Below are 18,878 nucleotides of genomic sequence, written 5' to 3' on the forward strand. Positions count from 1 at the left end.
AGTGATGTTAGACTTACTTATTTTTTTTCTTTTTTTTTAAGTGCAGACATAGAATGGAAAAGCTGATGCAACAATACTACAGTCCAAAAACGTAGTAACTAGAAAAAATGTACAAATCTCTCCATATTTACATGGATGGTACATATACATTATAACCCAAGAAAAAGTTCAGGTTAAAACAAGACCACATACTTTCAGGTTAAGCTAACTGATAAACCAATGTGTGACTGGAAAAGTTACTTAAAAATAATACTTGAATTAAAGAGCAAGCAAAATTGACACATATCAACAAAAACCTAATTATTCTTACCTTCTGTTTATGATAAGCTTAAGAATAGCTAAGATGGAGTGACCACGCTTATTTTTATAAATGTGTTGAAAACAGTGAAATAACCTATTCCCAGAGTACTTCAACGAACACTGTGAACACGTCTGTCTTTGAAGGGGATGAAGCAAGAAGTGAAAGGGGTATGCGTAACAACCTGAAAGTATTAAAACACATGGATGGAACTCGAAGACACCAGACTACCAGGAACATCTGTTTTGCAGCAGCAAAGGAAACAAAGCTGTAAGGACAATTTGCTAGAAGATCTAAAACCTAAAATACAGCTACTGCAAGAAAAGGAAAGGATCATTTAAAGTATTAAGAGATCAAGGAATACTGACCAAACCCAGAAATTCAGTGAAAAAGGAGAGATTAAAAGTTAAGAGGAACAAAGAAATGGTGATTTGAAGACCCTAATGTCTGAATAAGGACTTCCTAAGAAGACTGCAGCTCTTATCTGAAATTGCCAGACAAAAGATAAAACACAGAAAAAAGCATATAAAAGTTCATTGCCTTGGAATGTTGTCAGTTCCAATAACTCATGATTCTTGAACTATACAATCACAAGAATATGTGAAGCTTTGCACTTGAGCTGTGTGATTATCACATAAAAGAAGGTATGACAGTAACTGCAGCTCTCATTTAGAAGTTTATATATATAATTCTAGGAAATAGGAATTAAACCTTTGGAACTGCTTAAGCCCACTGCTGAAAGTCAAAGGAGATTTAGGGGGTTTAGCAACCTTTACAAATATGGAATTATATTTTAGATATTTGGTTCCACATATACAATTTACTTGTCACAGTGGGTGTAACAGTCATAGGGTTGGCTTTCTGTATCTGTGGAAGTTCTTCCCATGTCTAATATACCTACTTAAATAAAGGCTGTGGAGTTTATAGTTAGTGCAGAGTATGAGAATCTGTTGCTTATCAGAGATTACATTAATTAAAAACAAAAAATACCTTTTTGCAAAATAGCTGATAAGTGTTCTCCTAGTAGCTGTTTCTCCACACAAGCAATCAGTGGTTTCCTAAATAAGGCAAGAAAAGTATATTAGAAGTATTAGAGTATAAGGGTATTGCCTCCTGCCACAGTGTATTTGTGAATAACTTACATTATAATACAAAAAAATCAACAATTTTCTACTTAAAACAGAGGCTACAAATTAAGACAAAAATGTCACATGTGATATAAGTCAAGAAAGAAAACAATAAACCATGTATGTAATTTAAAAAGAAATTCAGGTTTGAATACTAAAAAGCAAGTTCTTACACAGTAGAAGAGAGAAGCTCAGATACCAAAAATCAATAACAAAAACATTTCTGGAAAAAGTCAAATTGACCTTTTCTTGGAAACAAACAAGCAAACAAACAAAACAACAAAACAAAACAAAAACCTCCAAGGGTTTGAACTCCAAAACAACACAATACATGCTGGTGATGTTCAAAACTCAAACTTTTCATCTAATTGTGTTATGTACCTACATAAGCATAAATTGAGCTAGAACCACAAGACTCAAATTCACAAAATGTTTTAAATTTGTCCTTGAGTTTTCCCTACTTTTTACTATTAATGAAATATTTTTTGATACATTCACTTTAGACAGGACTGAAAAATAATGGCAAGTTTTCCTTTACATCTTTTATAGCCTAAAGGGAGGAAATGCCTGAAGTACAAAGGGATAATTCATGTCAACGTTTAAACTTCTACTGCTGCTTACAATATGACAGCAAAAGACCAACCATTTCTTTCTGAGTTAAGTTTTATAAACTGGTTCTCAGACCCTTAATTTAGATTTTTCTAGAAGAGAGGTGCTCAACTTGGATTGATGGAAGCCTTTTACGTAGCAGCATCCACTTTATGTCCCTACCTTTGCTAAAACACCACCTTTCCTGAAACACCCCACCAATGATTTGCCTGACCCTCCATACAATACACAGTTTTAGTCCCTTCATCTCAAAAAGATTAAATTAGAATTTGGAAAGGTTCAGAGAACGGAACAGGGATGATCAAAGTATGCATCGGCAGCTACAAGAGAAACAACTGCACGTGTTAGGACTCTTCTTTATGGGAAAGAGACGACTTAGCAGGGATACAGTGCATAGACAGGCAGGGAAAAGGTGGAAGGGAACTGACTGATCATTTTCCCTTCCAATACTGGGGGCATCAGAAGTGGGGGCAAGTAGAAGTGAGGCCATCAGTGATGGTAGGGGGAGCCAGACTTAAACAAAAGGAGGCAATTTATCATGTGGTGGCTAGTACACCAGTGGAACACTTTGCCAAAGGCTGGCACAGATGGACAAGCTTATGTGAATCCCAGTGAGACAGTACAAGTATTTGAAAGAGATCAAAACAGACAAACCACATCAGATTCAGAAAATACCCTGAGCTGAAAACTGTCAGATACAAGGAGAGTACCAGGGCATCACATATACTTACTCTATTCTTTCCCTTCAGTGGTCATAAGCAAACATGAAATAGCAGTTAGACAGACCCTTGGTCTTAACACATATGGCCATTTTTATGGTCACTTCCATATTCCCTGAAATTTCCAACTACTGCTACCTACAGCTGCGGACTGTCTCCAACAGTAGAAGTAGTCAAGGTTGTATAAAATACCATCCTTTGCCCCGGAAGACCTATTCTGCCCACAGGGGAAGTAAGGACAATTTGTCTGCTTGAGGCTGAGAGGCAGAGCACTATTTCCTAACAAACAGACAGACAGAATGAGTATTTATCTTGACTGCTAGTTGATGAATGAGCCTGAAGGTACTTTCTATATGGCCTCAAAGTCATCTACCTCGGTCATCTACTGACTGACCAGGAGACATGCTTTTTCTGGACAGCTGAGCAGAAAGAGGCATGTACTGATGGGCTGAATAAATCCCTCTATGGGCTGCAATAACACACTCTCCATGTGTTGCATAAATCTGGTCTGAAGTATTTTGAATCGTGTTTCTCATGACAGTTTTGTCCTGGAAGTATCATTTCCATCTCAAGATCAAACCCAGTAACTAAATTTAACATCTTTTCTGCTCTTTTCATGCACACCTGGAGAGACAGTATGACCTGAGGACAACTCAAGGGCACTAATTTTAAGAAGTGCTGTTTTGTAATGCAAAGAAAGGAAATTAGTGTGAAGCCTTCTAAAAGTAGGTTTCTAAGCCTTAACTAAGGACAAGATTCAAAGCAAGGACTTGATGTATATCTAGACTGAAAATATAACGATATCAACCTATTTTTTAACTTAACAGTAAATAAATACATATATGCTTTAACTTTATACATAGAAATAGTTCCATATATTTTAATGTGACTGATTTTGCCAAAAAAAGCTAGTCACACTGTAATCAGCATTTACAGGAAGAAGATTCAATTTCAAATATGTACCATGACACGCAACGCATGTGTGTGTGAGTATATATATAAAATAGGTCTGAAGAAAATAATAAGTTAAAAAGATAATTTTAATTCAGTTATTCTTTTAACACTCAATGAAATGCCAACCCGTCATCCAGACAACTAAAAAATAAAATAAGATGTTATGTGCTTTTATTAACTGTTACATTATTTAAAAAAAAAGAAAAAAAGCAACAGCTTACTGCAGGACAAATTATATATGGATTTATAGCATGTCAGTGACTCTGCAGTACTTCCTGAATGCACATTCTTACCCCAGCAAAACACACACTATTACTCAACACCTAAGTAAAAAAAGGACAAGCTACCCTGCACAATACATTGGCAGCAGCTGCACCAAAGCTGATCTACTGTGAGTTCACATCCTGTACTGCTCATGAGTGACGTTCATGTCCTCTACCCTATACCATAATTTAACCTTTTCTTCCTCCCCCCGCCCCCCAATGAGTCTTTCTTTCCCTTAAGGGATTTGTGGTTAATCTTGTTATCAGTACATGAATGGCTAAAATCAGCTGCTACTTTGGTAATGCAAATTTGAGTTCTTATATAATGTTTTGTTAACTTCAGTATACACTGATAAATCTTTCTGGATAAACTTCTCCCCTCTTACTCAAAGTATATCTTGATTTTAAAGAAATCAGTTTTGATAAAAATAAAGTCTTAAAAAAACCAAACTGTACCACAAGCACTGTCAACAAGATAACATCTGTAAGATAATGCAGAAATAATCTCTGTCTCTCTACAACCGCGGATAATCACACTGGTTTATGATGGATTCTTGACTTACACTAAAGATGACAAAATTCATACTCACTGTGTGCTGTGGTCTAAATATGTTATTACTCTGTCTCCTTCTTCTTCCAAACGTTTATTAACATGGTGAAGATATTCTGGGACCTAGTGAGACAAGAGAATGTCAAGTTTAACTACAAAAGTATAATTTTGTTCCATGACAATTATTTTAAACTACAAATTTAAAGAGAATACAAATTGGAAAGGACTATTCCACCACAATGTTATGTACTACGTAATTGATATTTTTATTAATCAATGTTACTTTATATTAGAAGTATTATAAATGCACCTGACAGAAAGGAAGAGAAAAACAGAAATCTGAGAATTTTTCAGAGGAAGTTAGTTAATTTTTCCTCAAAATCCTTCTGAGCTAAGCTAGCCCTTGAAATATCATGGAGCAGATTTTCAGTTGGTGTGAACCATATAGTACTATTATTTCAATGCCAGTTTCTCCAGTGGAATATCTCTCCCTATGGAGAGTTAACACATTTAGCATATATTACAACCCAAGTATGGAACTCAGGCTTCAAATTATCAAAAGTTATGCATACATGCATATATGTACAGGTATGCACACATGTATATGTATATATGTGTATGCATTATGTGCACATGCATACATATGTACATGTATACAATGGTTAAGTTAGGGCCTTACTCCTTTTGTGTTTTTCCACAGTTTTCCACTAGGTGTATAAAAGCAGTAAGACTCTTGGTCTCAAAATCTGTGTCAAAGCATTTCACCTTGGGTCCCAGTGGAACGTGAGGCAATGAGGTGAATGGAGCAGGATTAGACACAAGGATTCACCTCAGTGCAATGTAAACAGGTGTTTTCAAAATGTCTGTAGTGACTCGGTGTTAAAATGGAATTAATAAAGGTAGTCTTCTGTATTTTAGACCACCACAAAACTCGACTTTTGAAATACATTTTCAGAGATAACCACACATTTGCAGGCTGCACACTGCAGAGCATAATTTTATCTCAAGAGGACAGAAAACAAAAATGTCTTAAGTCTATTTAACTAATAAGGAAAAGAAACAAAACAACAAAATAAATGCAACAATAGGCTAAAAATGTAAACGGTTTACTTGGGTATTAAGCACACAGCAGAATGATGCCAGTGGATAGTTCACAGCTCTTGGGTAAAAATATTGGTGGCACACCTTTAAGCTTTACGTGGATATGACTTTCTAGTAGCTTGACTTCAGCTACACAAAATGTCACTGGGTTTCTTCACCCTTAATTATATATTTCAAACACCAAGGCAATCTGGATACTTCGATACAGTACTGTGGTGCCCATCAAAACCTGTGAACATATGCTTGCGTACCCGGGCACCAGTGAATTTCATTGAGCATTAATACACCATGGCACTACCAGAAGTTCTCACTAACAGATAAAACAAACATAAAAGCAATCGTCTACAGCATGCACCTACCTCTCTTTCTTGCATTAATCTTTGGCCCTCTGCAGCATATAAGCAATTTGTCTCTTCCAGAAACCTCTGTTCAAATGACTCCTTGTAAACCTGCTCAAGAAATTAATTTAGTTACTTACATTAAGCTGCCAATAAGGGTAGCATATTTTGGCTGTCAGGCATAGAGGGCAAGTAAAATCTCAAGAATACACACAGTTATGAGAAGTGTCAGAGTAACATTACATTAACACAGAAGTTCTGTTTGGCCACTGGTTTTAGAAAGACTAGGATCAGAGCTGACTTCCCAGTGCAGCAATAGCGTGTTTCAGTCACAGTACTCAAATCGTCTAAATTGACAGGCTTCTGTTTAAGGTACACAGACCAACACCAGTGCCCAACATAAGCACAGCAATGACATGCAATCTACCTGAGCTCAAGACTCCCACTGATATTTCTGTAGCAAAAAAATAAGATACTTCCAACTAGTGAAACATTGGCACAAAACAGGTAATTCCCATCAGTAAAGTAATAATAATATGCTTGCTGATGCATTGTCCGATCTGCCAGGTTTACCTCAGTGGCCCAAAAGCAGAAAAAATGAATTGTAGCGAACAAGGGGAACTCTCTTTCTCCAGGGAAGGAGCAAGGTGATGTGTAAAAAAGGGCACCAACAACAATCACAGACATCCAAAAATTTCTGCATAACGATTAGCAGTTTATTATAGAAAGGAGGTAAGTTAGAAAGGACAACTATATCAAATAGTTAAAACAATCTGGAGAAGGTAGCTAGGGAATAACGTAAACAGCAGGACAGTTAGCGAAAAGAAAAAGGAAAGATTCCTTGAGTGTGGTGGAAGAACAGAAGGAAATATTTATTCCAAAAATATAGCAGAGCTGTAAAATTCATTATTACATTCTGACCTTTTTTTTTTTCTTATGGACTTTTAAGAGTTTTATATTTTTCAATGCAAACTTAAATATGAAACCTCTGGCTCAACAAGCATTCAGAGCATAATAATTCACTAATTCAGCATCACAAGTAGACATCAACTCATTGCTTCAGCCTTCTTGTTACACTAGCTTCCAGTTCAACAGGATCAAATACTAGATTTCATTTCTTACCTTCCTCGCCTTCAGGATAACTGGAAAAACATTAACATAACAGTATATGGAACTATTTTCTGCATAAAACAAGTAAAGCTCTACAACAGGAAACAGCTATAGAATAGGATTTAGGCAAGCAGGATCAACTTTCAGCAGCTGGTTCTCAAATGCATAATTGCCTAAAAATCAGGCATGAGTAGGAGCTTAATTGTTTTCAAATTAAATATAAGATTTGCTTTATTAATTAATCTTTCTCCAGAAGCTAACTTCTATTGAAAGAGGGAGAAGCAGAGATCCTGGAGTAAAATTACATTATAAGCACATCTCTATCTCAATGAAGTGATGGATATTATACAAAACCCGATTAGATTAGGTTAGTTTCCCTAGTGAAAAAAGAAAACTACACTTTTAAGCCAATGAAGGAGAATGGAGACCTAAATCCAAGTCTGTAAGAAGGATCCAATAAAGGGGAATGTTTACCTTTAGCAGAGGACATTGCTAAAAAATAATGTGAAGAAGTCAACACCTCTAAGAATCTGATGCAGTTAGAGAAGGCAAATAACAATGGGAAGAAAAAAGTGGGAAAAGCACACAAACCAGATCTGCACCTTCAGGTTATATGATCTGAAAAATCATTGACAGAAGTTTGCCTTCTCTCTTGAACAGTTAATTTTTTCTGGTGCACTAGAGACAATTATGGATGAAAGTCAGGAAGGTTAACATGAAAGGCAGAAAAGAAGGTAACCTGCCTGACCAAAAAGGACTATTTAATAGTCTTTTATGAGTCTTCCTCTTCAAACACTTTTTTAAACCTTCAGCCAGTTTTGTAACACTGTACACCACTTGGGAATGGAGCAACCTCAACAATTTCTAAGAACGAAAGACAGGTCCTAAGTTTTATTGCACATCACACAAAGCTGCAGTGTTGACCAGAGAACATATGCCAGAGTCAGAAGCACAACATTTTTAATTCTATTTGGTTACTTAGTATCTATGCTAATAGAAAATTCTAGTAAGTTACAGATTGACCTTATCTATTTGAAAATGTTGGCCTTAACTTTGCATCTCATTCTATCCTTGGCATCTCTGCTAAGAAGTTGCCAATGCAGTGATGTTTTTGTGATATAGACCCAGGATCTGGACTCCAAAAAGCCTTTTTACAGTGACAGAGGTGGTCTTTTTTGGTTGCTACATTTAACCAGCTCTAGGATTAGAAAACTAGGGATTAAGACAGACGAAGTATTACACGTACTAAAAGACTTGCAAACCTATTATTTAAGACTCTGTAGGCCACTATGTCAGCTAAGAAAAACAGGCAAAGAGGTCTCATTTACAAACAGAGAGTGAAAGATTGTGCATAGGGTAAAGAAAAGGCAACCTTATCAGTCTAATAGCTAGATTTTGAAGCACATTTACTAGAAGAATAAAATTTTTTCTGAACAACACACAAATTTGAAGAGCCCAAACTCTGTTTCTAAATGTAGGTATTAGTAAAGCTTGCTGTACTCACCTGCAGATCAGAGAGCATGCTCAACAAGCTCCGCAGCAAACTTCTGTCCACAGCTTCACCATTCCGTTCTCGTTCAATTAGCAGGAGGATTCCATCAATAGTCTTGTTTTGAACTTGCCTGTCACTAATGACGTGATTTCTAAATAACTCTAGTCCCATATCCCTGTGTGAATATTGAAAATTAATAAATCATACTGTTGATTCTTTCCAAAAAATCTATATCCCAGTTTGAGAAAAATAAATACATATAAAATATATATAGTATATATATATAACACAGAAAGAAAATACATTAATGGTGTGTATATTCTTTTGGCGCTGTCCACTAAGGAAAGTATAATACAATAATTATCATAATACCAGGCCACACGCTACCAGTTGCATACACATCAGCTAAGAACTGTGACCAGCCTGACCATATTTCATATAATAGACTATAACATTCTCTGTTTATTAAAAAAATACTATTATAAAAATAATTTAAAAATCTGAACATAGACCTTAACGTAAGATTCCCTGGATCAGTCAATCTATGTGTAATTTATAAGTTTTGTTTAAAAGCATGAATTCTCTGTATGTTTAGGACTTATGATCACCTGTATCAGATCCTTGTTTCATTCTAAGAGGATGAGGAATGGTGCCTCTATGCCACGAAGAAGCCAATTATTAAACATTGTCTTGGCCAAGGAAAACAGAGGAATCTTAGGTAAACCTTATCTCCAATGTCCTCACATGCATCAAGATTTCAATAAGGGAAATTTTCCCAGTATGAGGAAGAAAGACACAAAGTATGAACAGACCCCTTCAATGACATTCAGTAAAAGGAAGCCTAACACAAACAGTTGGAAGAGAACTACTCCAGAGGTTGGGAAGAAAGATGTGCTCAGGACAAGCGAGGGGCGGGAGAAGGATGCCAGGTTTCTCAGACAGCCTAAGGAACTCCCAAAAGCACAGAAGCCAGGCAGGCAGGGAAAAGGCACGCTCTCACTTCAGTACTTCATCTACATCTTTTTTTGCTTTAGATGGAGCACTGATAGCAGAAATTTTTGGCAAAGCCTAGGTTTGTTTGCTCAGGCGATAATATAAAATGCCCCTCAGGAGGGATGCTGAAAAACAGAATGCCCAAAGACGTGACTGTGGTGTGCTGAAAGGACAGCAGCACCTAGGGGAGCTGGCTTTCATCTCAATGCTCTGAGCCACAGGTCTCGACTCTCAAGAGGCCAGTGCTGGAAAGATGATCTGTACCTTGTCAGTGTATCTGACATTTAAAAAACAACTGAGCAAGAAGTTGAGCATGGAACTTTGTCAAAACCAGGAGCGCCTAAAGTAACAATTGGCCCAGGGTTAAGGTGCAGAGGCATCAGCCCAAGGAGGTTCCCCACACAGCCAGCCTCACCCAGGCTGTGACAGCTACAGCTATATATATGCCTTGACTTCTAAGCATATGTTCACAGACCTTTTTCTTCTTTTACCCTCACTTTACAATGAATATTCCTGGGGAAGGAGGAAATGACACATGCATACACTGACACGTACTTCTGTAAACTAACACAAAATTTTAGATACCTATTACACAGATCAAATATAATGTGAAAAATTTATTTTCAACCTTTACAAATATAATAGCATGTTCAAACTCTAAAGAGTCGAGGAATACTTACATGGATACCTACCATATAGAAGGAAGCATTGAATTCTGAAGTACATATGTACGATCCAAAAACAAGAAAATGCTTCTGATCATGATCTGAAAGTATATAAAGAAAATGTTTCTCTTCACCATTATGTGGTGTTTTCAATTATAAAGTAACTTCTGAAAAACTACATCACATAGACATGCACCTTAATTGCTGATACATGCATTTTCAACTTTTGTGGCAACTTGTACAGCCACTGGTATGTAATCTATTGATGTTAATACTATTACTAAGTGGTATTACCAAGTACATCCAAGACAGTTTTCAAATTCATAACCATTAACTAAGTAGTTTTATTAGCCTGTAATGAGTTTTTAGTGCTACTGAGATACATAAGCCATTCAAGCAGTCCCACCAAGACATTCAGTAAACACCCTGAAATAGCGTGCTGCCATAGTTTTTGCTTTTTAAAAGAAGCTTTAAGCAGAGACAGTAATAAGCTGTGTAACAGATCTTTTCATAATAAAAGTTAGCTGCCAAAATTCATGTGAAAAATAGGTACACTTTAATTCTAACAGGGGAAAGAAGGTATAAATATATATATATTTTTTTAATTTAAAAAGTGGGAGAAGGAAGTGGTTTTTTTAGCTTATTACTCTTCCACATTCAAAACCCATTTTTAACTTTGCTCATAAAAAGGCTGCCCAGCTTTCAGTTTAGAGTAACTCAGGATGTCAGTAACTAACTCACCCCCAGGCCAGCTACAGAGAGTTCTATCCCCAGCTGTCCATCTACTCCTCCCCTAAAAGGTTTCATTGCTTCTGAAGGAATTCTCAAGCTGACACTGTTTCTGGCCAAGCATATTAAAGTAAAACAGCAGCAAGGCTGATTCTTTTTTCTTAAATACCACAAGTGCTAACTCAGCACATGGGCAAGAAAGCAACTTGCTACAGGTTGTTGCTTTGAGGAGAAAAAATTTAAAAAAAAGAATGCTCCAAAGTCATTAAAGTGAACAGAGTTCATAGTAAAAGCCTTTTTATAAAAACACAAGTCCAGTTTAATTACATTTTAAAGGCAATAAACTTCAACTCTGTTTCATCAGACTATTTGAATTTGTTTTGAATACTTTCCATAATGGTTTCCATTTTTATTTCAAATAAAAATCACATACCTCTGCCCATCCCCCACAGGGGAGGGGAGAGGGGTGGATTCGAGGAATGAGAATAGAAATTCAACCATTTTGGGCATCTGTAGCCAAAGCTAAGTGACAATGCAATGAAAACTCATTGTAAAATGCTGGTTTAGAATTATAATGATGCATTCTTAAAGGGATGATTCACACAATGTCTTTGAGAGATTTTTTTCTGTAACGTAATTCATTGTGGAGGTAGAGGACAAGGAGGGCAGAAAGAAAAAGAGAGAGAGAGTTTCAGTTCTTTAATCTTCCTGTTTCTTAGCCCTATAGTCAGGATAATCATCTCTGCTTTGCAAAAAAAAAAAAAAAGGAAAAAGGGAAAAAAAAAAAAAGAGTCACAAATTAACCTAGCTCTTGGAGCTATCTAAAAGCAAAGATTGTGTATTCTCCAATTACTTAAAATTACAAACAGCAAACAATTTCAGCATAGCCTGGTTAGTTTTTCTTTCCACCTATAGAAAACAGGTGTCAAGATATTTCTGAGTGATATGCCAACTTCATATGAAACCTATGAAAGCCAGAGTCAACATAGCAGAATATAAGTTTTCAACAACAAAACCACCCCCAGCTAGCAAAGGGGAAAGTGAAAAGCAATGCTGAAACTTGGAGGAGGAGGTGCAACGCAGTCCCAAGTTAAAACCATGACAAACTCCTTTTTGTCAGATTTCACACCTCAAGGATATGTATTCTGAACAAACATTCAACTTACCATTTGTCTGCAATGATCTTGCCAGCATTTATTTATCTTCTTTAAAAATAAAAGACTATCCAGAGAATCTGTACAGCACCTATTAAGGAAAACTAGCTTGTGGGTATATTTGAGGCCAGATTCTGCAGATGATCTTTGCCAGCCATTAAGCAAAGCTGCTCCATGGATATTCTGATGTTACTGGGACTGCCCAGGGATAAACAGTTAATTGCAGAGCTTCTGCCCAGCAGAGGGGCTGGCAGTTCTCCAAAAGGCCTCCCTATGTTTTCAAGGAATAACACTAGCTGTTCTTCAGTAATACCATCTAGTGGCTGTACTGTATAACTTTGATATAGTTTTAAACAAGAAATCCCACTACTTGTCACCAATTGAGGTGAGAGGGATAGAAAGGTTTATTTTTTTTGTTTAATGAGTTCACACTGTGCACAAGAGGAGTGACCCTAATCTCTTAAAAGCAGTTACAGTTCTAAATAATCCTCAACAAATCCAAATACCGCTCTTTTCATATACATCTCCAGGTCTCCCTAAGTAAACTATAGAGTTTTCTTCATTACATAACAGATCCAACTGTTATTTACAAATAGCAGAATTCTCATGTGTCGTATGAGTAAATCCAAATGTAGCTTTACCTTCCTCTCCTGCACAGTATCATCTCCAACTCCCTCTGGCCAAATCTGATTAATCTGATCTCATGTCCTTGGGATATAAAGTGGTATACCTGTGAAATATAAAATTCTCAACTCTCCAAAACACCAGCTCTGTCAGAGGGCGGGGAGAAAGCAAAGTTTTAAAACACCAGTTTTAAAACATCTCTTCAGAAGATCATCTGAAGTCTGAAAAGGCAGGGATGCAAAAAATGGTTGACTGTACTGCTTTAAAGCAGACTATAAGATTTGGTTCTCAGAGATCAGTTATGTTTAAGAGACTACTGTACTGACTAATGTACTTTTCAGTGAGATGTGATTTTAGATGCATCAAAGTAAATGTAATGAAAAAATCAGCTGCCATAAGAAGTGAATTCACAGTACTGATTTACGTACCTTGTTTCTTATATGCTATGTAGAAGCCAGACTCCTTAACTGGGACTCAAAAAAAAAAACCCCCCAAAACACACAACCTAAAACCATGTTGGGACTTAGCTAGATAACAGGGTGGGGGGGGGAGAAAAAAATTATCTTCTTTATGAGTGTAGGCACCTACCTGGGGAATGCAGTGAACTGAGAAACTGAGAGCCACAATCCAAAGCACATTTAAGGCATTCACCTGGAAAGAAGGTTCTTTCTGGACCCCAGTCCCTTGCTTCTTTCTATTTTAACCTACCATTTTCTGTATTAAATATCATTTTCACTCTCCAGCATCTGCTTGCTAAGGCAATCTCCAGGAACGTGGGGACAGACAGGTGGGCATAGACTCTATTTATCCTACTGCCTGAGCAAGTCAACCCCTAGGCTATTACACAAAAGGCAACTATCACATAAAGCACAGACTCAGCATGCAAAGCACAATGGGATTCAGAAAATTGGGCTGTCTGTGCCCAGGTGACCAGAGAAGATCTACAGGCACTTCTGTGACCAGCTCAGCCAGAAGAAAAGCCCGGCAATGTAACTTTAGAAAACTATGGGGAAATTTACCATAAAACTACAGGTGTCTGTGTGTCCCAAGACAGCCAAGTGATCTCCTGAACTTAGAGCTCTCTCCCAAGAACCTCCCAAGGTACACATAAGATACCTAAAGGGTTTGTTGAATGCCTCTGTGACACATCGCTGCTGACCAGTAGTTATTACTGGTCAAACAGGTGTACTTTATGTTTGAGAATTCTTTTACAGAAGATGCTGTTGTTGAAAAGTACTGTGGTGATTTTTTTTTTTTAAACTATTGCTACTGTAAGCATCTCCACTACTCACGTGCCATAAAAATCCATACCTGCTGTTAAATCTCATAGTGCTACTGAAATTTCTAGATTAAGTGTAAAATTTGCATTCCTATTAAAATGATAAGTAAATTGTTATTAGCTTGCTACTTATTGGTACACAAAAACTATTCACCCAGATGACTAAAGTTGCTTATGCCTGATTTGAAAATATGTAAGTGGTCAAAGAACCTCTTTAATACATTGGCAATTACTGGTGTCATTTTTACAAAGTGTTGTTATAAAAAATAATGATTTAAACTAACCATTCTAACCACTTCCGTGCACAAGAAAAGGATATTCTCTAAACTGAAGGATTTGTGCTTTCACATGATCTTCACAGACTTGTCGCAGCTGTTTGTACAGTGTAGCAGAGACTTTGTAAGAACAGAGATTTTCAACAGCCTAAAAACAAAAAAAAAGATTATGAATGAGACAAAAAAAAACCAAAATACCCCAAAACCTCAAATTTTTGTGCCTGTGCAATCGAGGCCAACAACAAAGAGAAAAAAAAATATCAGCATTATCTGTCCAAGCTGTGCACAAAAACGAAACATCAAAATTAAATTATCCAAACTACGTAGAAAAATTAAGACTTCATGATTCCTTTCTGACTTTGGTCCCTTCTTATACTGCTAGATTTCGTGTACAAACAAGGTCCACCATTACCATCTGGGTCATTTTTCAGATGTGCTGTTAAACATTACTAGAATTCCCCCCCCCCCACAATACTGCTCAGCAGCGGAACTCTTCCATTTTGTGGAAGGTCCATTTTGTGCATCCTCCAGCACACACACTTTTCTGGGGGGAACACCATTATACCAAATATTTTCATCTCTTAATAACGTTAAGGTAGGCGTTTCAACCACTCTCTCTAAATGGTAAATGAATACTGCTGCTTTCCTGTCATTTTATGAACTTACTTCTTTCAGAATATTTCCACTGATTCACACTCATGCTAAGTTATATAAACTGAGGGGGGGAAAAAGAATAATAATTAAAAAACCCAAAAAACCCCCACATTAACTGTTAAATAAAGACTTGAATTGATTTATTGGGACCTCATGGGATTTAGTTGAGTGTTTATCCATAGTTGACTAAGAAGACCGATTCTGCCCAAAGTCAAACGTTCTTGTGGTCACTACATTAATGTAAATCTATGCAGCTGACCTAGACTACACTGAGACAGCTCTGGCCATCTCTAGAATGCTGCTGTTCAGCTATTCAGTAATTACCTTGCCTTACACTAACATTTTTTCCTCACAAGAAACTCAATGAGAATGCCAAAGAGAAAACGTAGCCTTGCTTGATACCACTGCCTATATTTAGACTTCGTTCCAGGCACACTTTATTTTAACTTGTGTGCTGTATTTCAGTAAATTATCTTATTAATAGACCATAGCATCTGAAATGAATCACAATGAAGACAGCCAAATGTTCTGTGAGAACTGTAAAGTTTACAGTAAGTATTTTTGGCCATTCAGTGCTTCATACAAAATTATCCAAAGGAGTCGGACATGATTTTCAGAACTAAAAATCCAGCTGTCTTTTCCTTTAACTTCACCTCTCTTTCTGAAGAAATTTGATTTGACTCTTATTCGTCTTGCACACAATTAGTTTGGAAAAAAGCTACTGTAATTATCACATCTACAAGGATACAATAAAGACAACACTTTTCACCCACACAAATCTAGTAAAAGTTCTGTTTCAAATCAACTTTTTAATAGCTTGTTTTGAGCAGAGTCTTGTTTCAACATTTAGCATGCAAATTATTGCTACTTCTTGTATTATTTCCTCTACAGGTTCTAACATCCTGAAGAGTTTGTCTTCTAAAACACAAAGTGAATCTGCTCCCCAGAGATCTCCCCCTGGGGTAATTCTAATCTACCTGATGTCATTTTATTTAAATGCACATCAACTATGGCTTCCTCAATTTTGATACAATATTAAAGCAAGCAAACAAACAAAACTATCACACAGTGCCTATGCTACATTTTTCATCTGGTCTTAAAACAGGTAAGTAAAATGACATCTGCAACAAACAGTATTCATACATAATCATTTTGCAGATAGTTTGTTATGTTTCCTAAGACATAGCCCTTCCTATCCATCCATCCAAATAAAAGTCTGGTCAGGACTCTCATCATTTTTTTTCCTTCACTACTACACCGTCCTACTCTATGTCCTCCAGAAGGGCAGTGCTGCCCCATTTCAGGTTATTTAGGACCTTGCTGCAAAGGGAATTTTCTTTTTCCATTATTTTTATCACTCACTCCTCACTCGGCAATTCTTTGCACTGCCCCACTTTCTCTATCCCATCAAGTATAAGCTACTTCTATCAAAATCTGTGCAATCTACCACCAATGCCAGACATCATTTCTATTTTAGTCGCAAAAAATTGGCTGCCACCCTCCCATTGCTCACTGACTCCGTCTCTGCCAAGCACCTTCATGCCTGATCCCATGCTGCCTCTAATGCCTGGAAAGGAGTATCCTTCGGCCTTCCCACCAAGCCTTGTCATTGTTCTTCAGTTTTTCCTCAGCCACCGTGCCAAATTAAATAAATAAATCAGAAAGTTCAAAGGCAGGCTGGTACACCAGCCCGCTCACCGCACTGAACTCTAGTAGGCCTCTCACTTCCTCCCATAACGTCAGATAAAGACTCAAAAGAAAAAAGCCCTGACAGTAAGAACTGATACACACAGAGAAATTTTCCCCTGTGGATGACTCGCTGCTCACCAACAGGCAGTTAAAACGATCTGTAAGTACAGATCAGGTTTCCAACGGATGCTGAACTTCATCTTTTATTCCTTTGGCAGGAGAGTAAGTACCTATCTATGCATAGGCACACTGACTACCACTACCCACTGTGCAGAAATCTTGCTGATTTGCACCGCTGCCTTACAGATTATTGAACTGGCCTTGCGCAGTTTCTACAAATAAGCAGGCAAACAGAAAAAGCAAGAAGCGCAGTTGTCCCTTCACAGTTTATCTGAAATCTCTCTCCTCCTCTTCTGCCAAAACTCAAGCCTGTACCCTGGCGATTTCATAGCCATATTACTATAATCTCATTTCTGAGCCTCTGAAAACAAGTTAGGTAACGCTCAAAGCATCTGTGGGTTTTTTGGGTTTTTTTTAGATAGGCATGAAAAAGCAGGATTTTTCAAATGTTGAGTTTAAAACCATAAAATGTATTATGTAATTCGAACTCCAAAAACCTGCTAGTATTGAGATGAATATACCATATAGTCAAGTTATCTATTTAAAGAGAATAAATTATATTAAGTCAATATGCATTTACATAATCAGCATTTTAGACCCATACATTATAGACCCTAATCACAGAGACAAGTATAGTCAGCTCCCAAATTCATCCTGATTTTCTTGAGCACGCACCCAAAATGGACTGCTGCCTTTCTCCCCCTTCACAGTTCACACTTTGCAGACAACGTCAAACCTACCTTAGCTAAACATTTAGAATAATTCCGGTGAGCATAATAATGTCTTAACTCCTGATCTGGCAATGAGATCCACATCTGCAGATCAAACACCTGCACCCACAGAAAACTCGTAACTAACTTAAGCTATGTAGCACAACTTAGCGCATCAGTAATTTTTTATCACATGATAGCTTAGTAATAAATTACTATTTCAGTTACATATCTCAAAGCATATACATTTAAAATAATATAGAACTAAACCATATATAAACAGAGAAAGTAGAAAGGAAGAAATGGTTCATGAGTATCTCTTTTACCCTCCCTAGCCCGTGCTCCAGATGCTCCAGCAATACTTTTTCATCATTTTAATAAAAAAATTAAGATCCTGATTGTTACAAAAATGTATCAGTAATCTGAACCACAGGTAAACTGACAGTTTGTCACCTGCTTCCACCAAGATTCTTTTTTAATTCCACAAGGGATATTGATGGTGAAGTCTTATTGTTATTATCTAATAATAACAAACATTTCAACATTACTATTCACAAGAGACCAAAGCATGTACAAAAGCGAAATCATCATAAAATATGTATCTGCATAACCCAGCGAGAGTAACATCCCATTTTCAGCATCCTGAGTAGGCATTGTATTGAAGAGACCGAGACTTAAATCTCAGCCCTGCCCAGGCACAGGTTTCCATGCCTCCCAACATGAACTGCTTTTTCATGGGCCCAGATCCTGGTAGCTCTCCAAGGAACTGATATGTAAAACTGCAAACTGACTAGAAACAAGAGTATGGAGTGAACAGTTCAGAAAACATAATCAGCTTTTAACAAATAAAAATGCATTATGTTAAATGCGTAGCTCTGTGAAAGTCCCAAAGCAGTTAATTTTCGTTCTGTTAAACTGAAAAAAACCCTACACGCCTCACCTGGTAGAGCTCTTCAAGGTTGTATTTAATAGAAATGCTACTCTGTATCGCTCCCACCGCTTCATGAAGTTTTTGCCAGGTGTCCTGAGTATAATTATCTGGTAATTTGGGTCTTTCTGTGAAGGAAGATACGGGTAGTTGAAAACTAGCCGCCCAATGGGAGTCTGTAAGCAATCTTTCTCACCCTGCTTCATTAAGTTCTGGCAAACCATGTTGTGCTCGATCGTTTAAGCTTGGCCCAAGGAGAGGGTTAGTAACTACACCCGAGGCGACGAAACCTCTGCACGGTGGGTTTGACCCCGCAGCCGGCCGGCCCCCCACACGCAGGGGCGCCCGGGGCCGGAGCGCGGCCCCTGGCCGGCAAGGGCAGAGCCGGCACCGCGACCCCGCCGCCGGCCGCGGGGCCGCTCCGGGCGCAGGGCTGTTGCGTTTTACCCCCGCGTTACTTTCAGCAAGGTAACCCTCGCCTTGCTTTAATTCCTTTT

At 37.5% G+C, this 18,878-nt stretch overlaps 1 protein-coding gene across 1 annotated transcript in view; it reads right to left on the reverse strand.

Annotated features, from left to right (window-relative positions):
* The window catches only part of CUL4A (cullin 4A), a 40,959-nt gene that overhangs the window by 21,445 nt on the left and 636 nt on the right, over positions 1-18,878 (reverse strand). Inside the window, exons 2-9 of the mRNA XM_072849849.1 lie at positions 18,394-18,509; positions 14,325-14,428; positions 12,115-12,184; positions 10,247-10,320; positions 8,574-8,736; positions 5,981-6,070; positions 4,561-4,643; positions 1,289-1,356 (exon numbers count right to left, since the gene is read on the reverse strand). Coding sequence (XP_072705950.1) covers positions 1,289-1,356; positions 4,561-4,643; positions 5,981-6,070; positions 8,574-8,736; positions 10,247-10,320; positions 12,115-12,184; positions 14,325-14,428; positions 18,394-18,509 — 768 coding nt within the window. The remainder of the gene's footprint in view (positions 1-1,288; positions 1,357-4,560; positions 4,644-5,980; positions 6,071-8,573; positions 8,737-10,246; positions 10,321-12,114; positions 12,185-14,324; positions 14,429-18,393; positions 18,510-18,878) is intronic.

This window comes from Ciconia boyciana, chromosome 1 (genome assembly GCF_034638445.1).
Source record: "Ciconia boyciana chromosome 1, ASM3463844v1, whole genome shotgun sequence".
NCBI lineage: Eukaryota > Metazoa > Chordata > Aves > Ciconiiformes > Ciconiidae > Ciconia > Ciconia boyciana.